The following is a 19,767-nucleotide window of genomic DNA, read 5'->3' on the forward strand; positions in this document are numbered from 1 at the left end:
GTCCTGGTGTTCTAATATGTCCCAGTCTGATTTTGTGAAGCAGTCCTGCTGTTTGGAGAGAGCATTTTCAGGCCAGCTTTTAACAGTCTTTGTGGTGGGCCCGGCACTGTGTTTGAGGGGGGTGTAGGCTGGGAAGAGCAGGAGGGAGAGGTGGTCGGACTGGCCAAGGTGGGGGAGGAGTATGACTCTATATGCATGCTTGATGTTGGAGTAAATATGATCTAGAGCAGCGGTCCCCAACCCCTGGGCCTCGGACCGGTACCGGTCCGTGAGTCGTTTGGTACCGGGCCGCGAGAGTTGAGGCTCAGGTGTGAAATGTATAGTTTTCAGGGTTATTTTGTTATCGTTTTTATCGTTAACTCTGTTTTCCTGGGTCTTTTCACGTGTGTTATGAATAAATCTTCTTTTTTTTGGTACCGGTACTAGTTTTATTTTGTTGTATTTATCCGCGACACCTTAAAGGCCGGTCCGTGAAAATATTGTCGGGCATAAACCGGTCCATGGCGCAAAAAAGGTTGGAGACCGCTGATCTAGAGTGTTCTCTCCCTGGTGGGACATTTTACATGCTGATAGAACTGTTTGAGTACAGTCTTTATGTCGGCCTTATTAAAGTTACCTGCAAATATGTAAACACCTTCACGGTGGACCTGCTGCTGTTTGTTAAAGGTGTTCAGCAGGATAGACAGCGTTGTGTTTACACGTCGTGTCGGGTGGCATGTACACAGCGGTGATGATCACTACTGTTAGCTAGCTCGGTCGAAAAAAAGGCTGGCATTTTACTGACATGTACTCGAGGCTCGGGGAGCAGTGACTGTTTATAATTGTCCTGTTGTTGCACCAGCCCTCATGCACATAAATACAGAGTCCCCCTCGCTCTGCTCAAGCCCCCCTTTACTCAAGTAAAAGTAAAAAGTATGGTTCAATGGTCCTTTTAGAAGTATACTTTTTTCAAAAACTTACTCAAGTAAATGTAACGGAGTGAATGTAGCTCGTTACTACCCAACTCTGGTCTTCTTACTGTTGCCTCACAGCAGGAAGGACCTGGATTTGAATCCACTGGCCACCTGAGGCCCCACTGTCTGGAGTTTGCATGCTCTCCTCACGTTTTTGTAGGTTCTCTCCGGGTAACTCCTGCTTCCACCCCAAATATATGTATAGAATCAAATTAACTGGTCATTCTTAACTGGCCATAGTTGAGAGTGAGAATGTGTGCACGTACGATTGTCTGCGCTGCAATAGACTGGTGATCTTGTCGGATCGCATGATAACATGATAACTGTTATCCAGCCAATAACGAGGAAATCCCGGTTTTTAGAGTCTATTAAAATCAAATTTGCTTCAAAAGATCCTCTGGAGAAGAGCACAGCACTTTAAACGGAGTTTATTAAACACAGTCATATGAACAGCAGAACTGCTCCTCACATACAAGGTCTTAAATAATCAGGCCCCATCTTATCTTAATGACCTTGTAGTACCATATCACCCTATTAGAGCACTTCGCTCTCGCTCTGCAGGCCTACTTGTTGTTCCTAGAGTATTTAAAAGTAGAATGGGAGGCAGAGCCTTCAGTTTTCAGGCCCCTCTTCTGTGGAACCAGCTTCCAGTTTGGATTCAGGAGACAGACACTATCTCTACTTTTAAGATTAGGCTTAAAACTTTCCTTTTTGCTAAAGCATATAGTTAGGGCTGGACCAGGTGACCCTGAATCCTCCCTTAGTTATGCTGCAACAGGTGTAGGCTGCCGGGGGATTCCCATGATGCATTGAGTTTTTCCTTTCCAGTGACCTTTCTCACTCACTATGTATTAACAGACTTCTCTGCATTGAATCGTATCTGTTATTAACCTCTGTCTCTCTTCCACAGCATGTCTTTATCCTGTCTTCCTTCTCTCACCCCAACCGGTCGCAGCAGATGGCCGCCCCTCCCTGAGCCTGGTTCTGCCGGAGGTTTCTTCCTGTTAAAAGGGAGTTTTTCCTTCCCACTGTCGCCAAAGTGCTTGCTCATAGGGGGTCATATGATTGTTGGGCTTTTCTCTGTATCTATGAAGCGCCTTGAGGCGACATTTGTTGTGATTTGGCGCTATATAAATAAAATTGAATTGAAAATTGAATTGAATTGAACAGTACATCACAACACATAGCGAAGCAGCAAATCAAACCCATGGGGTGTAGAGCCTTTAAGCACAAACAGCAGATAACTGATGGAAAAAGCTTCTTTTATAGGAGTCCACAAACCATCATCCTGCTGCTGGGTAACTTTCCATTCCTTGTCTTTTTACTTATTTAGTTTTAAATTAAAACGATAGGTATTTTCCCAACTTTACAAACGTCGATACTTTAACATATTAACTCCAGTTAATATGTTGATTTTACACATTTTTGTTCTCTTTTTGATCTTCAGCACTTGTCTTATATAACATCCTGGCACCCCTTCCCAGACCTTTTCATCCATCATTTTAATCAGTCCTTTGACAGTTTTATGGCCAAAGTGAGTGAGAAATTTAGAAACAACAGGTGCAAGGACGGCTTCACAGTAGAAACGATTAATCTGCCTGACAGTTTTGTCAGTTTTGCTGCCAAAAGTAAGCTATAAATTTTATTAATGACAGGTTTTTGACAACTTTGGACAGTGTAGGCTGTCAGAGGTGCATCTTCAGCAGGGCCAACTTCGATTAACCCTTTGTCTTGGCATGTCACCACAGGTCATAACACAATCACAAGTTACAAATTAATCTTAATTATGCTGTTAAATGCTTAACATGGTGTCAATAGAAAATTGTACTTAGTAGTCACTATAATCTTTTAATAATATAAGTTTGCATATGATAGAATACTGCATGATGACCTCTTTATGACTCAGACTGTTGTTTTAATTCACTTTAATTCAATCATTTTAATAGAGGAGCCTCTCCTGGCACACACACACATATACACATCCACATTCCAATGTAATAAACAAACGCACCTACTGTTGTATATAAATAAAGACCAGGGCAGTGGCAGAGTGCGAGTCCCGGAGCCCTCACTCTCGTGCTGCAAGTAAAACTGTGTGTCTCCACTCGCTGACTCTCAGCTGAAGAAGTGTCTTTAGAATACATCTGTTAAGAGATATATTCTAAAACACTTCTTCAGTAGAGAATCAGAGAGGAGAAACACACAGAATTTCTTGCTAGCAAGGGCATCTCTCAGAACTCACACCCCAAGAGATTGGCCCTGAGGACTTGCCCCGGTCCTTTATTTATACACTTCAGTGGGTGCTTGTGTGGTGTGTGTGTGGTCAGAGTGTGACCCCATAAATGACTTCCCCTAAACCTCACCATCAAACCAAAACCACTTAGACTGGAAACAGATATAACTACGTTAATCCTACCGTAAAACAATAAAACAAGGTACGACCTTTTCCCATGCTCCTAGGATGTGGGGGTGAAAGCCAGAACACCCTGGAATGTTACAGACTTCCTAGGATGAGACCAACTACATACTTCTAAACACAAATGATTACATGCAGTATTCTACCATATTCAAACTTATATCATTAAAAGATTATACTGACTACTAAGTACAATTTTCCATTGACAACATCTCTTGACACATGGTGAATCCAATATATAAAAACGCTAGTGTAGGTATATAGTGTATGTCAGTATATACAACACGTTCTCACTCCCAAAGCGTAACATTTTACGCTAGGTGACAAATCGTCAACATATTACGTTTTCGGCTACCCACCACGTTCCTAAATGACGACCTCGGAAAAATGAGGAAATATGAGAACCATATGGACTCAATCTACACATGTTCGCTCTTTTTCTTCAAATCGCTTAGAAACACGCTATTTAACATCATTAAAGTCCTGGTTAACCTCAGGAAAAAGGTTATGGTTAGGGCTAGGGATAAGGTTAGGTTTAGGGCTGGAATACAGGGCTGGAACGTCTATTACCGAGGGAGTGTCATTGCACTGGATTTCGGCCATAACCCGCCGCGTACCATAAGAACGCCGAAGGTCTCCTTTTGCGTTCCTCAGGAACGCCGCGGGACGTGACAAAACGTCGGCATGTTACGCCTCGGGAGTGAGAACGGGCTCGTATATATGATTATATAGTATATATGTTCAGTGTATACAAGTTTGTCCATGCTGTACCCTACCCTTTGTCCTGTGATAGATGGGATAGGTTTCAGACCTCCTGCAACCCTGAATTGGATAAACGAGAGAAGATAGATGGATAGTATCTCCATCAGCTAAATGGGTTTGTCATGTAATTAAATTGTAGAAGCACATTTTTTAAGGAGATAAAATGTCTGATGTTGTCAGGTGAATGCAGGAAAAATGGACTCTCCCAGAGAAAAGTGGATGCTGATTGCTGGAAACCTGGCACTCAAGCAGGTACATCATTTTCATTCAAAATGACAAGGAAATAAAAAACTGTGTGACAAAATATATGGATAAATTTCAATATTCCATATATCTGCTTATCTGTGCAGTATGACATTATGTCTGCCAGGAATGATATTTTCTCTCTATTCTTTTCATTTAACAAGCTACAAGCTACAGTGCTGGGCCTGCTGGCTTCCCTAATGGCATCTCTGTTGGGCTGGATGGCAGAAGGACAGATGCCCTTTAATCATATAATGCTCCTATGCTCAACCAGTGTTTCTACTGCATTTGTGGCTTCACTGCTGCAAGGTAAATAATACTTCGGACTACACTGTCCTTGACCTCTCTGTGACGAAGTGGTTAGGCATGAACTCATTTACCACTTGTCCCTTAACAATATTGAGAATTTATTCTTTGTTATTTTACAGTCAACCATAATAGTAGTTACATCCATTACATTCATGCATATGTTTTTTTTAAAGCAAATACTGTTAACCATCAGGTCATTTGAATTTTCTTCTGTTCAAAGGCAAATGTCTGGTAAATTATGTTTCTTTATGTTGCTTTGGTTACACTTACCATGTTTGTTCATTTATTCAGGTCCTATATCTAAACCAGGGCTGTATCCCAATTCAGGGTCTGCAGCCTTAAAGTACGCAGTCTCAACGATCCTCAAGGGCCGCGTACTTAAAGACCGCTAAGGCCGGAAGTGCGAGGCTTGTGAAATGGGATGGTCTAGCCTCCGTTGCGCTGCCCAGGTTGCCTAGCAACCATGATACTTACAGCTAGAAATGTATCATAAAGCTTTGTTTAACAGAAATGAAGGAGAAAATCATTTGTTCATTTGTTTGTTTGTTTCTACATGAGCTTTGATCATTCTCTGTAAGATTAAGGTCAGCTATTGAACGGCGTATATTTTAAAGTAAAGGCTTTAAAACCAAGTTAGTACAAAGTCACTAATGTCACATAACTTTGCCGACATGTGGCCAACAGTAATGTTTTAATGATCTTTGTTATTAAACATTTACACATAAATAAGTGACATAATATTCAGTACTTACTTAAAGTTTACACTTTGGGCGCCCCTCATCCGCCGTTTTTTTTCCGGCAAAATTATTCACACCCACCGCTGCGCTATGCATTCTGGGATATGTTGGGTCACGAAGTCTACACCGCCACGTCCTTAAAATTCAGGGAAATGAAGGACGCATTTGAGGGCCGCATTTCGAGCAGCCTTCGAATCAGGACAGCCTTCGTCGCGCCGCTGTGACGTAATCGGCCTTAAAATGCGGCCTTTAAGGCTGCAGACCCTGAATTGGGATACAGCCCAGGTGTGTGGGAAGGGCCGCCCCAGTACTTCCTGTTTATATAGGGTCATGAGGTCATTGATTGCATCACTGGGTATAACCAAATGAAGGGCTTTTCATTTTGTATCGCATTGTTTATTTTCTTAAAAGCAGCCTTTTGAGTTGTATTGTATGCTGTGTTTTACTTTTCAAACCATTTAGCTGAGTAAATGAGTCAATTTCATGCATAATTTTATTCCTCTTCTTTGTTTAGAATCGTATTGTTTGGTCTGACCTATTTTTTCAATGGTAGAGACTAACAGTGTTGGTCAAGTTACTTGTCAGTAACTAACTACTGATTACTTCCCCCCAAAAGTAATCTAGTTACTTTACTGATTACTTATTTTCAAAAGTAATTAGTTACTTAGTTACTTAGTTACATGATTTACAACCTGAATACATAATAAAGTGATAGATCTTTCAGCCCAATTCTACTTTTTCTGCATAATCGATCATATAAAGTGTAATGAAATGGAAAAGTCTCTTTTTAAAATTTGTTTTATTCGTTTTAATCTTTTAACTTTATGCATCAAGCAAAAATTTAATTATATGCAACATTCTCTGACTTGAAGAAATTAGTTTAACATTTAAACCCATTTTCTGCACATTCCAGCACATAAAAGAAAATATTTTTTGTGTTTACACTCAGTCTTTCAAATAGATGCAAGTAAAACACAGCAGAAAATAAATAAAATCAAAGACTAGCGGTCCTGTTGCTCTATTTTCTTTTTTTTTTTTTTTTTTTTTTTTTTTTTTTTTTTTTTGCCTGTCCCGTTTGGTTCTTTTGCCATCAGAATTATTGTCTAAAGGCGAAGAAAGATGCCCAACGGATTTTCTTTACCAAATTGACCATCCCAGCTTTGCCGTAATGGTCCATTTGATTCACCTTTTATTCTTTATTTTATTTTCACTTGCTGAATACGGGACAGACTTGACTGGGGGAAAGAAAAGGGAGAAAGAAAGAGGGGAAGAAAAACAGTTGAGAAGAGGGACGGGGGAGAAGGGCAAAAAACAAAAACCAACAGAATAAGCAGAAGAAAAAAAAAAAAAAAAAAAAATACATATATCGATCACCTGGATCACCTGTTGAGAAAGAAAAAAGAAAACAAGCAGAAGAAAACGAGAGTAATACAATAAACCACATCACAATGATATATGGGAATATGACAGTAAATACTAAATATTAAACATTATTGTGCAGCACGTAAGATCGACAGCACAGTGTGCATTGAGGTAGGAGCCAAAAAGGGTGTAGTTTGTGTGTGTGATCACCCGTGTGTACACCTGTGAGCATGGACGCGCTTGTTTTCTTAAAAGGTTCCCTCATGTAATGATCTGCTAGAGGGTGTGGGGGGCCACTGCCCCGTCCTCCAGGGCATGAAGCAGGTATGGAGGAGATCAAAACCCCAGACATCCAGAGGCCCCCAGAACACAAGAGACCAAGGAAGACCAACAGAGGGGCAGCCGCGCCACTGTCCCAGAAAGAGCTGAGGAGAGTCCCAGATGAGGGGTCACCCAGCAGCCACGGAGCAGAAGCCAGGGGGGGCTGCAGTGACGTGCCCGTGAGCTCCGCCGGCAGCCAGCTGTGCCTGAGTGACCGAGCCCCAGGCCGAGAGGCCGGGGGCACCCCACCTCCGAAGTGGCCCAAGCGAGCCCCAGGCTCCAGGCCCCGATAAGCAGCCGCCAAGGAGTGAGCCGGTGTGTACCCGGACGCCCACCCCCGGACACAAAGAACCACCAACGCACCGACGTCTGAGGGAGTCCGCCCCCGGCAGGGGAAGTGGTGGGGGGAGATAGGCCTCCAAACCTTGGAGGGCCTGAGCTGTCCTCAGAGAGGTGGCATCTGATACCCAACCTGACATACAGACACAGACATACAGGCACACACAGATACAAACATCCATTCCCACCCTCATGCTCTCATATGCACTTACTCCACACTCAACCAACGTGGAGACAGACATAAAGAGACGCTGTACACACAATCACACTCCCCAAGCGTACTCTACGAACCGGGTCTAGGTACCCTTGCCCCTGGAGGGGGGAACTGCACCCAGACCCAGGTTGTGTTACCCTTTTCCCTGCAGTGGGGAGAAGCAGACCGCCCCGACTCCGCAGCAGCAGGGAGGCCCCACACTCCGGACCCCAGTCGGACGGCCAACTCCTCCTCCTAGCCCCCCTGCTCCAGCAGAAAGCAGAGAACGAGGGTGAGAGAAGACTCCTAACCTCCCTCCACCCGCTCATTGTAGTGTTGATGTATGTGTGTTCTAAGGTGCGTTTAAAACCCAGGAGGGCATGGAGCTACCTGCCAGAGAGCAGCAGGTAAGCGCATAGTCCCTCCTGCTAGCCCTCAATGTCTACGTGTATTTAAAATTGAGAGGTGGGCAACGACGCCGGGGGTGAGGTGTACACCCTGATGGTAATTGGGATTCCGTGTAGCGTGCCCACCCCCAAGATCCTATATTTATGTGTAATGAGAATGTGAGTAATGTGAATGTCTAAGTTGCGGGATAAAATTGAGGCAGAGGCAGCCAGAAGGGGACAGAGGGGGGGGGGTTACCTCCTCTGCACCCTGGCGACACACCCCCACTCCAAGGCCCTGCATGTGTGGGTGGTTGTGGTGGAGCGGGAAGAGGGAGGCAGCTGGAGATGGGGAGGGAAGGAAGGGAGGAGCAAGTGACCCCTCCCTGGGGCCAGCTCCCCCGCTGACCCCAGTAGGCACCCCCATACTCCGCGACCCACCAGGGAAGGGGGGCCCAGGCCCATCCGAACCGGGGCCCAGCGCAGCGGCGCCGCCCGGCCCCACAGAGCCCGGGGCAGTCCACTCAACCCCACAACAGAGAAAACTGCACCCACCCCATCATCCACTCATCTTCCAGACTACATAAGACAATAGACGCCCAGGCTGAGATCTTCCTCCACCTCTCCTGTATCTCCCCCTCTTGCAGAGAGAGTTCCTGAGAGAGGAAAGCCCCTGCAAGATGTGACAACCCCCCCCCCCACCAGTTGAAGAGCCCCCCAGCTGGCTCGGCGCACCGGCGGCACCCTGCGCCAGTGGCGGGCCCCCATATATCCACCGGCCCACAACCCCGGCAACACACCAACCAGGACCCAGGCCCCCGAGGCCCGGCCAGGGCCCCAGGCCAGAGCCGGAGCGCCCCCAGAACCTCACGCCCGTCCCGGACCCACCCAGGGGCAGCCAGGCTACCAGGTCAGTAACCCCCGTCCGTCAGCACAGACCCTCCCCTAGCCCCGCTGCACGTAGCCACGAGGAAGCCGTCACCTAAGAGCCAACAGAGCCCCTAATTGGCCATGACCGCTACCCCGGGTTGAGCCCCCCAAGGAAGATGCTCCCGGGGAACCCCCCGACGCCCCAAGCCTGACCCTACCCCCACACCAATCACAACAGTGAAGGCGAGACCAAAATATGACCCCCCACCCCCACTAGGTGATGGAGCTGATCAGAGGAGCCCAGAGCGATTGATCTGATGTGGTGGCAGAGGCTGTATCAAGACTAATGTAATCTAATAGATAATTTCTATATTGGTTAGAATTAAGATTGTTTTTATTTTTCCAGTTCATGAGGACTGTTTTCTTGGCTATGCATAGAGCAGTGAAAACCATATGGGCTATATTCTTTTCTGAAGTGACATTATCTAAGCTGCCCAACAAACACACTAAGGGGGAAGTTGGAATGTTACATTTCAGACACTTTGATAAGTCTTCACATATCTCGCGCCAAAACTTCTGAACTGGTGGACAGAACCAAAGAGCGTGGATATAATTGTCCGGTGAATTGGTTTGGCAGTGTGAGCAGTTGTTGGTAGATGCAAAGCCCATCTTGAACATCCGATGACCTGTATAGTGCACTCTATGTAGTATTTTGTATTGAATTAATTGAAGACTGGGATTTCTGATTAGATGAAAGGTTTTTAAGCAAATCTGAGACCAGAAGTTTTGGTCTAAGTTAACTGATAAATCCGCTTCCCATTTTGCAATAGGAAGTGATATTGATTCATCTGTTTTAGAAAGCATTCTGTATATTTTGGATAGTAATTTGGGGGTTTTAAGAGTAAAAAATTGAACCACACTTGGTGGTGTTTGTAGTTCAACTTGACCCAGTTTAAATTTCTTTTTTATTATGGATTTAATTTGTTGATATTCTAAAAATCTTTTCTTGTTGATCCCATATTGTGTAACTAGTCTGTCAAATGAAATAAATTCTGTTCCTTCTAGTATATGTTCTACATATTTGATTCCTTTACCATTCCAATCTGAAAAGTTTATCATATTATTGTTTTGTAATATGTCAGGGTTGTTCCAGATAGGTGTACGTTTGCATGGGATTAATGAAGACTCTGTCAACTTCAGAAACTCCCACCATGCTGTCAGAGAAGAGCTGATGTTGATGCTTTTGAAGCATTCATGTCGTTGGATGTTTGAGCTGATAAATGGTAGATCTGAAATCTCTAGATTATTGCAAAGTGCTTGTTCTACATCTAGCCAAGGTTCATCTAAGAGGGTATGTTTTAGCCATCCTGAGATAAACTGAAGCCTGTTGGCTAAGAAGTAGTGCTGAAAGTTAGGTAGTTCTAATCCTCCTTTATCCTTGGTCTTTTGTAGTGTTTTTAAGCTTATACGTGGGGGCTTATTTTTCCAAAGGAATTTGGACATATATGAATCTAGAGATCTGAACCAATCTTGCGGCGGTTTAGTTGGGATCATTGAGAATAAATAATTTATTTTTGGTAATACCATCATTTTTATAGCAGCAACCCTTCCCATGAGTGATATGGGTAGACATTTCCATCTAGCCAGATCACCTTCTACTTTCTTTAAAAGTGGGGTATGGTTTAATTTAGTTAGATCTGCAAGCTTGGGAGAAATATTAATACCTAAATATTTTATATTTCCCGATTGCAGTGGAGTAGAAGAGGAATTATGGAAGCAGCAATTAATAGGAAGGACTGTAGATTTTGACCAGTTAATTGAGTAATCTGATATTCTTGCAAAAGAGTTTATCAATTCAATCACCCCAGTGATATTGGTTTGTGAATTTTGGAGAAAGAGTAACACATCATCAGCATAAAGGCTGATTTTATGTTCTACGTTCTTGCATTTTATGCCCTTAATTGCTGAATTCTGTCTAATTGCTGCTGCTAGTGGTTCGATAAAAATTGCAAACAGTGAAGGGGAGAGTGGGCATCCCTGCCTGGTGCCCCTCAGGAGACATAAGCTGGAGGATGTCTGGTCATTTGTTCTGACACAAGCTGTTGGGGAATTATATAATATTTTTAACCAGTTGATGAAAGAAGATCCAAAACCAAATTTGTGTAAAGTTGCAAATAGAAATTTCCAGTTAACTCTGTCAAACGCTTTTTCTGCATCTAAGGAAAATATTGTAGTTTCAAGGTTTTTACTGTATGAGTAGTCTATCAAATTAAGTAATCTACGTGTATTTGTTGATGAGTGCCTACCTTTTATGAAACCAGTTTGGTCAGGATGAATTAAGAGGGGGGTTATTTTCTCTAGTCTCTTCGAGAGAGCTTTGCAGATTATTTTGAGGTCTACATTAATAAGGGATATTGGACGATAGCTTGAGGGATATACAGGGTCTTTGCCTGGTTTTAGCAGGAGATTAATGTTTGCAGAATTCATATTTGATGGAAGTCTGCCCTTTTCTTTGATTTCTAACAACGTTCTGTAAAAAACTGGTGCTAGAATCGTCCAGAATTCTTTGTAGAATTCTGCAGGAAAGCCGTCTGGACCTGGAGCCTTATTATTGGACATATTTATCAGGGCTTCCTGGAGTTCACCTGATGTCAGTGGCGAATCCAGTGCCATTGCTTGAGATTCTAATAATTTTGGGAGAGTTATGTTGTCTAAAAATTGATCAATTTCCTTTTTAGATGGGTTTATTTGTGGTGAATACAACGTTTTATAGAAATCCCTGAAAATGTTGTTTATTTGTTTCGGTTCATATATTGTGTTCCCAGATGAATCTTGAACAGCACATATAGTTGTTTTTTCTTTATTTATTTTTAACTGGTTTGCTAGAAATTTACCGGATTTATTACTATGTTCATAATTTTGTAAGCGTAGTCTTTGTACTAAGAATTTTGTTTTTCTATCAATTATCTCATTTAATTCTAGTTTTGTTTTGCGTATTTTGTTCAATGTTTCCTGATCTTGGTGGGACGCGTAGGCTTCTTCTAGTGATTTGATGTTTTTTTCTAATTCCTGAATATTTTTGTTTTCTTTTTTCTTTTTATGTGATGAGAAAGAAATTATTTTACCTCTCATCACAGCTTTCCCTGCTTCCCATAAAACAGAAGCTGATGTTCCGGGAGTGTCATTAAAGTCTAAATATGAAGTCCACTCTTTTTTAAAATATTTAATAAAGTCTTCATCATTAAGCAGTGATGTATTAAATCTCCAGTTTTTACTTGGCATAGTATTATTCTTGTGCATTAGTGTTAGAGATACAGGAGCATGATCGCTGACAGCTATAGGATGAATCTCAATGTCTGAAATGTCGCTCAGCAGTGAGCTGCTGACCAAAAAATAATCCAGACGAGAGTAGGAGTGATAAACATGTGAGAAAAAAGTATATTCCTTACTGGTGGGGTGAAGGGAGCGCCATGCATCGCAAAGACCAAAGTCGCTCATATACTGTTTGATTATATTTGTGGACTGCCAATTACGCTGAGTTCCTGCTGTATTGAGCCTATCCATTTCTTCATTCAGTCCAAGGTTGAGGTCGCCTCCAAGCACAAGTGTGCCATCTAAGTGTTCAGAGAGTGCACTGAAAAAACCGTGAAAGAATGAGGGATCATCAACATTTGGACCATATACACTTACAATACATAGATTTTTATCAAGTATAGATAGTTTAATGATTAAGAATCTGCCCTCTGGATCTATAACTGTATCGAGTACTGTGAAATTAATTTTTTTATGAATTAAAATTGCTACTCCCCTTTGTCTAGAATTATAACAGGCTGAGAACACATCAGGAAACTCAGGTGTTTTAAGTTCATTCGAACCTCTAAGAGGTCTGTGGGTCTCTTGTAAAAGGACAACATCTGCCTGTAGTTTTTTGAGTTGGTTAAATATTTTTAACCTCTTTTCTCTGGAGCCAGCTCCATTTACATTCCATGTAACGAATCTTAGTGCACCCATAGATGTCTGTGCATAACTAGGGGTGTACTCTGTGTGTGTCGCTTAGACAGGTGGAGAGAATATATCACTTGTTCATAAATAAGGAGAGGGAGAGAGAGAAAAAATGTGTGGCGAGATGCTCCCCGAGTCTGACTATGTGTTTGCATATTTACTAATATGAGTATGCTTGGCTTAAGTGTGTGTATCCTGTAGGTCTGTGTGCGCTGTCTGACTGATGTAAATGTGCTGCCGTTGAGCGCATGACTGTGCGTGATCGTGCAGTGAGTAAGTGTCGAAATAAATGATGTTGTTTGTGGAAGAGTGTGGAAGCAGGTGATCGAAGCAGTGAAAGAAATAAAGAAAGAAACCAAGGACGAGGGTGAGCAGCATAAAAACAAGAGGGGGAAAAGAGAGGAAAAAAAAAAAAAAACGAGAAGAGAGAAAAGAAAACGTAAACATTCCAATTAAATCACTGACGGAGAGTGACGGTGTTAATACTGCTATGAAATCACACTTAAGATGCGATTTGATACCGGTAAGTTAAACAAATGTTAATCCAAGTTAGTGTGAGTGGATAGGGAAAGGGTGTAGCGGATTCTTATCTGGTCTGAAGTTAATACAGCCACGGAGTGATGTTGGGGTCGCGGTGGAGCTGTCCGTCCACGTACAGCCGGTCCACAGCGATGACAGCGCGGGAGCCTTTCTGGATGAAGCCGCGTCGAAGTGGGAAGAGGACCCTGCGTCGTTCCAGGATCTCTTTGGGGAACTGATCGTTCACGCTGAAGTCCGTTCCTTTTAATTCCCTGCCGCGGCTTTTCACATGTTGTTTTTGTTTGAAGTGGCCGAATTTGGCCACGATAGGACGTGGTCTCCCGGCCGTAGCCCGAATGGGGCCGAGGCGATGCACCCTATCGAAGACGATGTTCTTCACCATGTCCTCCGGCAGCTTCAGGTGGGTTTTGATGAAGCTTTTTACCGTGGTCTCCGCGTCCTCTCCAGCGGCTTCTGGAATACCAGAAAATACTAGATTATCACGCATGCTACGAGCTTGTAGATCAATAACCGTTTCTTTTATTTTTTTATTTTCTCTATTTAGCTGAGTAACATTTTCTGTGAGAGATTTCACCGACTCCCTTAGCGTGGCATTTTCAGCAGCGAGCGTTTCCACTTGCTGCTGGCTGAACTCCAGGGATTCTCGCAAGCATTTAAATTCCCGGTGAAGAATCTCCACCAGGGACAGCCTTGCGTCGAAACTGGACAATCGCTTGTCGATTGACTCCAGTATGTCGGCAATATCTTTGCCAGCTGGCGATGTTGTGCCGGGGGAATCTGCCGGGCGTTGTCTTTTCGACGACGGCGTCTCAGATTTGGCCGGGGAAGCTGTACTCTGGGCCTTCTTCATCACGAGATCCTGAAAGCACTGATCAATATAATCTTGGAGAGCGTCTAAACTCTCCCCGTTGTTCTCCAGGGTGTTGGAGATAATTTAGACAAATATTGTTAGTTATGAGACAATTGATAAGTGTATTTGGTAATACTGAAGCTTAAAGAAATTTGTTCAAATCTAAACTACCATTTGCTTTAATTTTCCGCCAAAATCTCCGGCGTCTGACGTCAGTTACAACATTAGTCGCTTACCTTGACTGTCACTTCCGCCTCTGGCAAGACACTTCACCCGTTGTCTTTCTACTGCATTTGTGGCTTCACTGCTGCAAGGTAAATAATACTTCGGACTACACTGTCCTTGACCTCTCTGTGACGAAGTGGTTAGGCATGAACTCATTTACCACTTGTCCCTTAACAATATTGAGAATTTATTCTTTGTTATTTTACAGTCAACCATAATAGTAGTTACATCCATTACATTCATGCATATGTTTTTTTTAAAGCAAATACTGTTAACCATCAGGTCATTTGAATTTTCTTCTGTTCAAAGGCAAATGTCTGGTAAATTATGTTTCTTTATGTTGCTTTGGTTACACTTACCATGTTTGTTCATTTATTCAGGTCCTATATCTAAACCAGGGCTGTATCCCAATTCAGGGTCTGCAGCCTTAAAGTACGCAGTCTCAACGATCCTCAAGGGCCGCGTACTTAAAGACCGCTAAGGCCGGAAGTGCGAGGCTTGTGAAATGGGATGGTCTAGCCTCCGTTGCGCTGCCCAGGTTGCCTAGCAACCATGATACTTACAGCTAGAAATGTATCATAAAGCTTTGTTTAACAGAAATGAAGGAGAAAATCATTTGTTCATTTGTTTGTTTGTTTCTACATGAGCTTTGATCATTCTCTGTAAGATTAAGGTCAGCTATTGAACGGCGTATATTTTAAAGTAAAGGCTTTAAAACCAAGTTAGTACAAAGTCACTAATGTCACATAACTTTGCCGACATGTGGCCAACAGTAATGTTTTAATGATCTTTGTTATTAAACATTTACACATAAATAAGTGACATAATATTCAGTACTTACTTAAAGTTTACACTTTGGGCGCCCCTCATCCGCCGTTTTTTTTCCGGCAAAATTATTCACACCCACCGCTGCGCTATGCATTCTGGGATATGTTGGGTCACGAAGTCTACACCGCCACGTCCTTAAAATTCAGGGAAATGAAGGACGCATTTGAGGGCCGCATTTCGAGCAGCCTTCGAATCAGGACAGCCTTCGTCGCGCCGCTGTGACGTAATCGGCCTTAAAATGCGGCCTTTAAGGCTGCAGACCCTGAATTGGGATACAGCCCAGGTGTGTGGGAAGGGCCGCCCCAGTACTTCCTGTTTATATAGGGTCATGAGGTCATTGATTGCATCACTGGGTATAACCAAATGAAGGGCTTTTCATTTTGTATCGCATTGTTTATTTTCTTAAAAGCAGCCTTTTGAGTTGTATTGTATGCTGTGTTTTACTTTTCAAACCATTTAGCTGAGTAAATGAGTCAATTTCATGCATAATTTTATTCCTCTTCTTTGTTTAGAATCGTATTGTTTGGTCTGACCTATTTTTTCAATGGTAGAGACTAACAGTGTTGGTCAAGTTACTTGTCAGTAACTAACTACTGATTACTTCCCCCCAAAAGTAATCTAGTTACTTTACTGATTACTTATTTTCAAAAGTAATTAGTTACTTAGTTACTTAGTTACATGATTTACAACCTGAATACATAATAAAGTGATAGATCTTTCAGCCCAATTCTACTTTTTCTGCATAATCGATCATATAAAGTGTAATGAAATGGAAAAGTCTCTTTTTAAAATTTGTTTTATTCGTTTTAATCTTTTAACTTTATGCATCAAGCAAAAATTTAATTATATGCAACATTCTCTGACTTGAAGAAATTAGTTTAACATTTAAACCCATTTTCTGCACATTCCAGCACATAAAAGAAAATATTTTTTGTGTTTACACTCAGTCTTTCAAATAGATGCAAGTAAAACACAGCAGAAAATAAATAAAATCAAAGACTAGCGGTCCTGTTGCTCTATTTTCACCTGTAAAGCAGGAGTGGGGTTAGGCGGAGGGTTACCCTGGTGCAGGTGTGCCGCAGCGGTCAGTGGAAGAATCCGCGAGTTTCTCTGTGAATTTCCCATTACGTCGTAGCTACTCGGTGCTTGTTTAGGGTTTTTTTTTCGCTGTAAAAAGAAGTTTTCTTCCCACGCACAACGGACACTAATGTTTTTGTCACTTTTTATAGAATCAAACTCAAAGTAAGGTCAGTACTTCCACGCTTTAAACGCTGCACGCTCATACTCTCTCCGCACTCGATATATGATCCATTGTTGATCTGCACACAGCTGTTGTCACAAACGTTGCACTCGCTTACTTCACTGTCATGAGACATTCTTGCAAAAAAATCACTGTTTTAGTAACGCAGTAACGCAGCGTTCCTACGGGAAAGTAACGGTAATCTAATTACCGTTTTTGCAATAGTAATCCCTTACTTTACTCGTTACTTGAAAAAAGTAATCAGATTGGGCTGCACAGACTTTTGCACTTTTGCAGCTTTGTGGTTTTCACACTCTTGTCTAGATGATTTTTGTCTTTGTTTCCCTTTTTGTGTGTCTGTGGATGTGCAGAACATGTCATACCATAAGTAACCAGTGCATGAGCTCTACTGAAATTCAAGTTGTTGTCACTGTGCTGTTGTGACACCTGCAATCACAACAATGTTAAAAATAACATCCAGAGTTGTTCACTATAAGAAGGGGATCTACTCTCAGTCAAGTCGAGCAGTTTAGCCAAATTAGAGCCAACAGCACTTCTGCTCCCTACAGCAACTGTAGTAAATTGGATGTGAATAGTCAATAGTTCAGCTATGAACTCTTCACATAAGCAGCCTTGACACTGAAACACCTCAAGACAGGATATTTTGTTGCTGAAGATGTGTGGTTCTTTGTGCCTCTTGTGTTGTGATGCAGCGTGTCTCCAGTTTTGCTCGCTGTTGAAAACGCCTGTGCAGGGACAGTCTGGACACACGCATTTTCTTTACACACATGCCACTTTCATCCACACAACAAATGGTATTTCTCAAAGGTCGAATGCACTTATGGCATCGTCTCGGGTCTCTGTGGCTCTAATGGACTTTTTTTGATAAAACAGGTTTAATGGACTACTGTGCTTTGTTGCTGTGGAGATGTTCAATAAAACAGTCTCCAGTCTCGCTCTATCGCCGCTGTCCTGCTGCGCTGTCTGTTTTATCCAAATCTGGATTACCACTGGGCTGCAGCAGGTCTTTCCATGAATTTCCAAGCTGTTTAATCGAGGCTGTTGTAACCTGCTGTGTCCGTTATTGTATCGCATTTTCTTATGTTTGTGCAACAGTTGGTTCAAGTGATACAGTTCCTCCAAAGCTCTGCTCCAATTCTATGGCTATTAGCAAATGCCAAAGAAACATAAACAGAACACTATCACCTACCTAGCTAATATATAAGTTTGGATATTCACTAAGCAGAGAGCATGTATTTCTCCACCCTGACATAGACACCAAACACTAAACTCAGTCTTTGATTCAACATTGTGCTGCAAAACAGTTGAATTCCTGCATTTGGAAAAAGCCCGCAATTTGTCCCTGTGTATCCACAAATATAAACCATGAGCTAATCTGTTTTGTTTTTAATTTAAAAAGCAGACATCTAAGCATCTTCTTTAATAATATTACCTTAAAAAGACTATGGAAAATTTAATTATATGCAACATTCTCTGACTTGAAGAAATTAGTTTAACATTTAAACCTATTTTCTGCACATTCCAGCACATGAAATAAAATAGGTTTTTGTGTTTATACTCACTCTTTCAAATAAATGCAAGTGAAACACAGCAGAAAATAAATAAAATCAAAGACTCAGCGGTCCTGTTGCTCTATTTTTACCTGTGTAGCAGGAGGAGTTTCTCTGTGAATTTCCCATTCCATGGCAGCGTACTCGGTGTTTGCTCGGAAGTTTAGGGGTTTTTTTGCTGTAAAAAACAAAACAAAACAGCAATCTACCATCTTTTCAAAAATTCTTGAAAAAATAGTTGCCACACAACTCCACTCACATTTAACTAATAATCTTGTTAGAGACTTATCTCTGGGATGCTGGGATGATAGCTCCCTCAGGACTTAAACTCCGGTCAGAGAGTGGGGCACAGAGAGTGATGTCCGGATATACTTTAATGGAAGTTAACAGCAGCTCAACAGTACAGCAGTAGGCATACTTAACGAATGTGGGAGGGATGGACAGACGTGTGGTTATTTGCACAGGAACGCACACGGCTGGAGATCGCTATTCCCCCGCACTCATGGAGAAAAACATGCCTAGTGCTCCTCCGACTCGTGATACGGCAGGACCGTCGTAAAAGCATGTGACGTCATCACCGCAGCAAACAGTAAGAACAAAGTGGTACTTATCGGCAGAAATTAACATTGCACTCATAGCGATGCGATTGAAATATAAGGAGACTTTCGGACAAATCTGTATAAACAATTCCACTCTGGTTTTCGTCCCTCCCATAGCACTGAAACAGCACTTATAAAAATAACCAATGATCTTCTTATAGCAGCTGACTCCGGTTTACTTTCCATCCTTATTCTCCTCAATCTGAGCGCTGCTTTCGACACTATTTCTCACTCCATTCTTCTCAGTAGGCTAGCCTCCATCGGTCTCCCCCATACCCCACTAGCCTGGTTTAAATCGTACCTGTCTGATCGCACTCAGTTTATTCAACTCAAATCCTTTACTTCTCAGCCCTTTCCTCTGACCACTGGCGTGCCCCAGGGATCTGTCCTGGGGCCCCTTCTTTTCATTATCTACCTTCTACCGCTCGGACACATTTTTTGTAAATACAATATTCAGTTTCACTGTTATGCCGATGACACCCAGCTTTATCTGTCCGCTAAACCTGATTCTGCTCTTCCCCCATCCTCCCTCACCCTTTGTTTAGCCAAACTAAATTCATGGTTCTCTTCTAATTTTCTCAAACTCAATAGTAATAAATCCGAGCTTCTCTTGGTCGGCACTAAATCAACATTATCCAGAACCAACAGTTTCTCTGTTACTATCAATAACTCGCCGATCTTCATCTCTTCCTCTGTGAAAAGCTTGGGTGTCATCCTCGACAGTACTTTATCTTTCAATTCACATATTAATAATGTCACTCGGTCTGCATATTTTCAATTGCGCAACATTAATTGTCTCCGTCCTTTTCTCACCCCACATGCCACTGCCATTCTTGTCCATAGCCTTGTTACTTCTGGGATTGATTATTGTAATTCACTTCCCGTATTATCACCAGGACCCCTTCATTGGCTCCTGGTCAAATACCGTATCAATTTCAAAATACTCTTGTACACATTTAAGTCTATTCATCATCTCTCTCTTCCATATCTCTCTGATCTGGTTCGGATCACCGCCCCATCT

At 42.4% G+C, this 19,767-nt stretch overlaps 1 protein-coding gene across 1 annotated transcript in view; it reads left to right on the plus strand.

Annotated features, from left to right (window-relative positions):
• slc41a2a (solute carrier family 41 member 2a) overlaps positions 1-19,767 on the plus strand; it is a 46,299-nt gene that overhangs the window by 8,929 nt on the left and 17,603 nt on the right. The window contains exons 4-5 of the mRNA XM_085166576.1: positions 4,312-4,383; positions 4,539-4,683. Coding sequence (XP_085022702.1) covers positions 4,312-4,383; positions 4,539-4,683 — 217 coding nt within the window. The remainder of the gene's footprint in view (positions 1-4,311; positions 4,384-4,538; positions 4,684-19,767) is intronic.

This window comes from Neolamprologus multifasciatus, chromosome 7 (genome assembly GCF_963576455.1).
Source record: "Neolamprologus multifasciatus chromosome 7, fNeoMul1.2, whole genome shotgun sequence".
In the NCBI taxonomy this organism is placed as follows: domain Eukaryota; kingdom Metazoa; phylum Chordata; class Actinopteri; order Cichliformes; family Cichlidae; genus Neolamprologus; species Neolamprologus multifasciatus.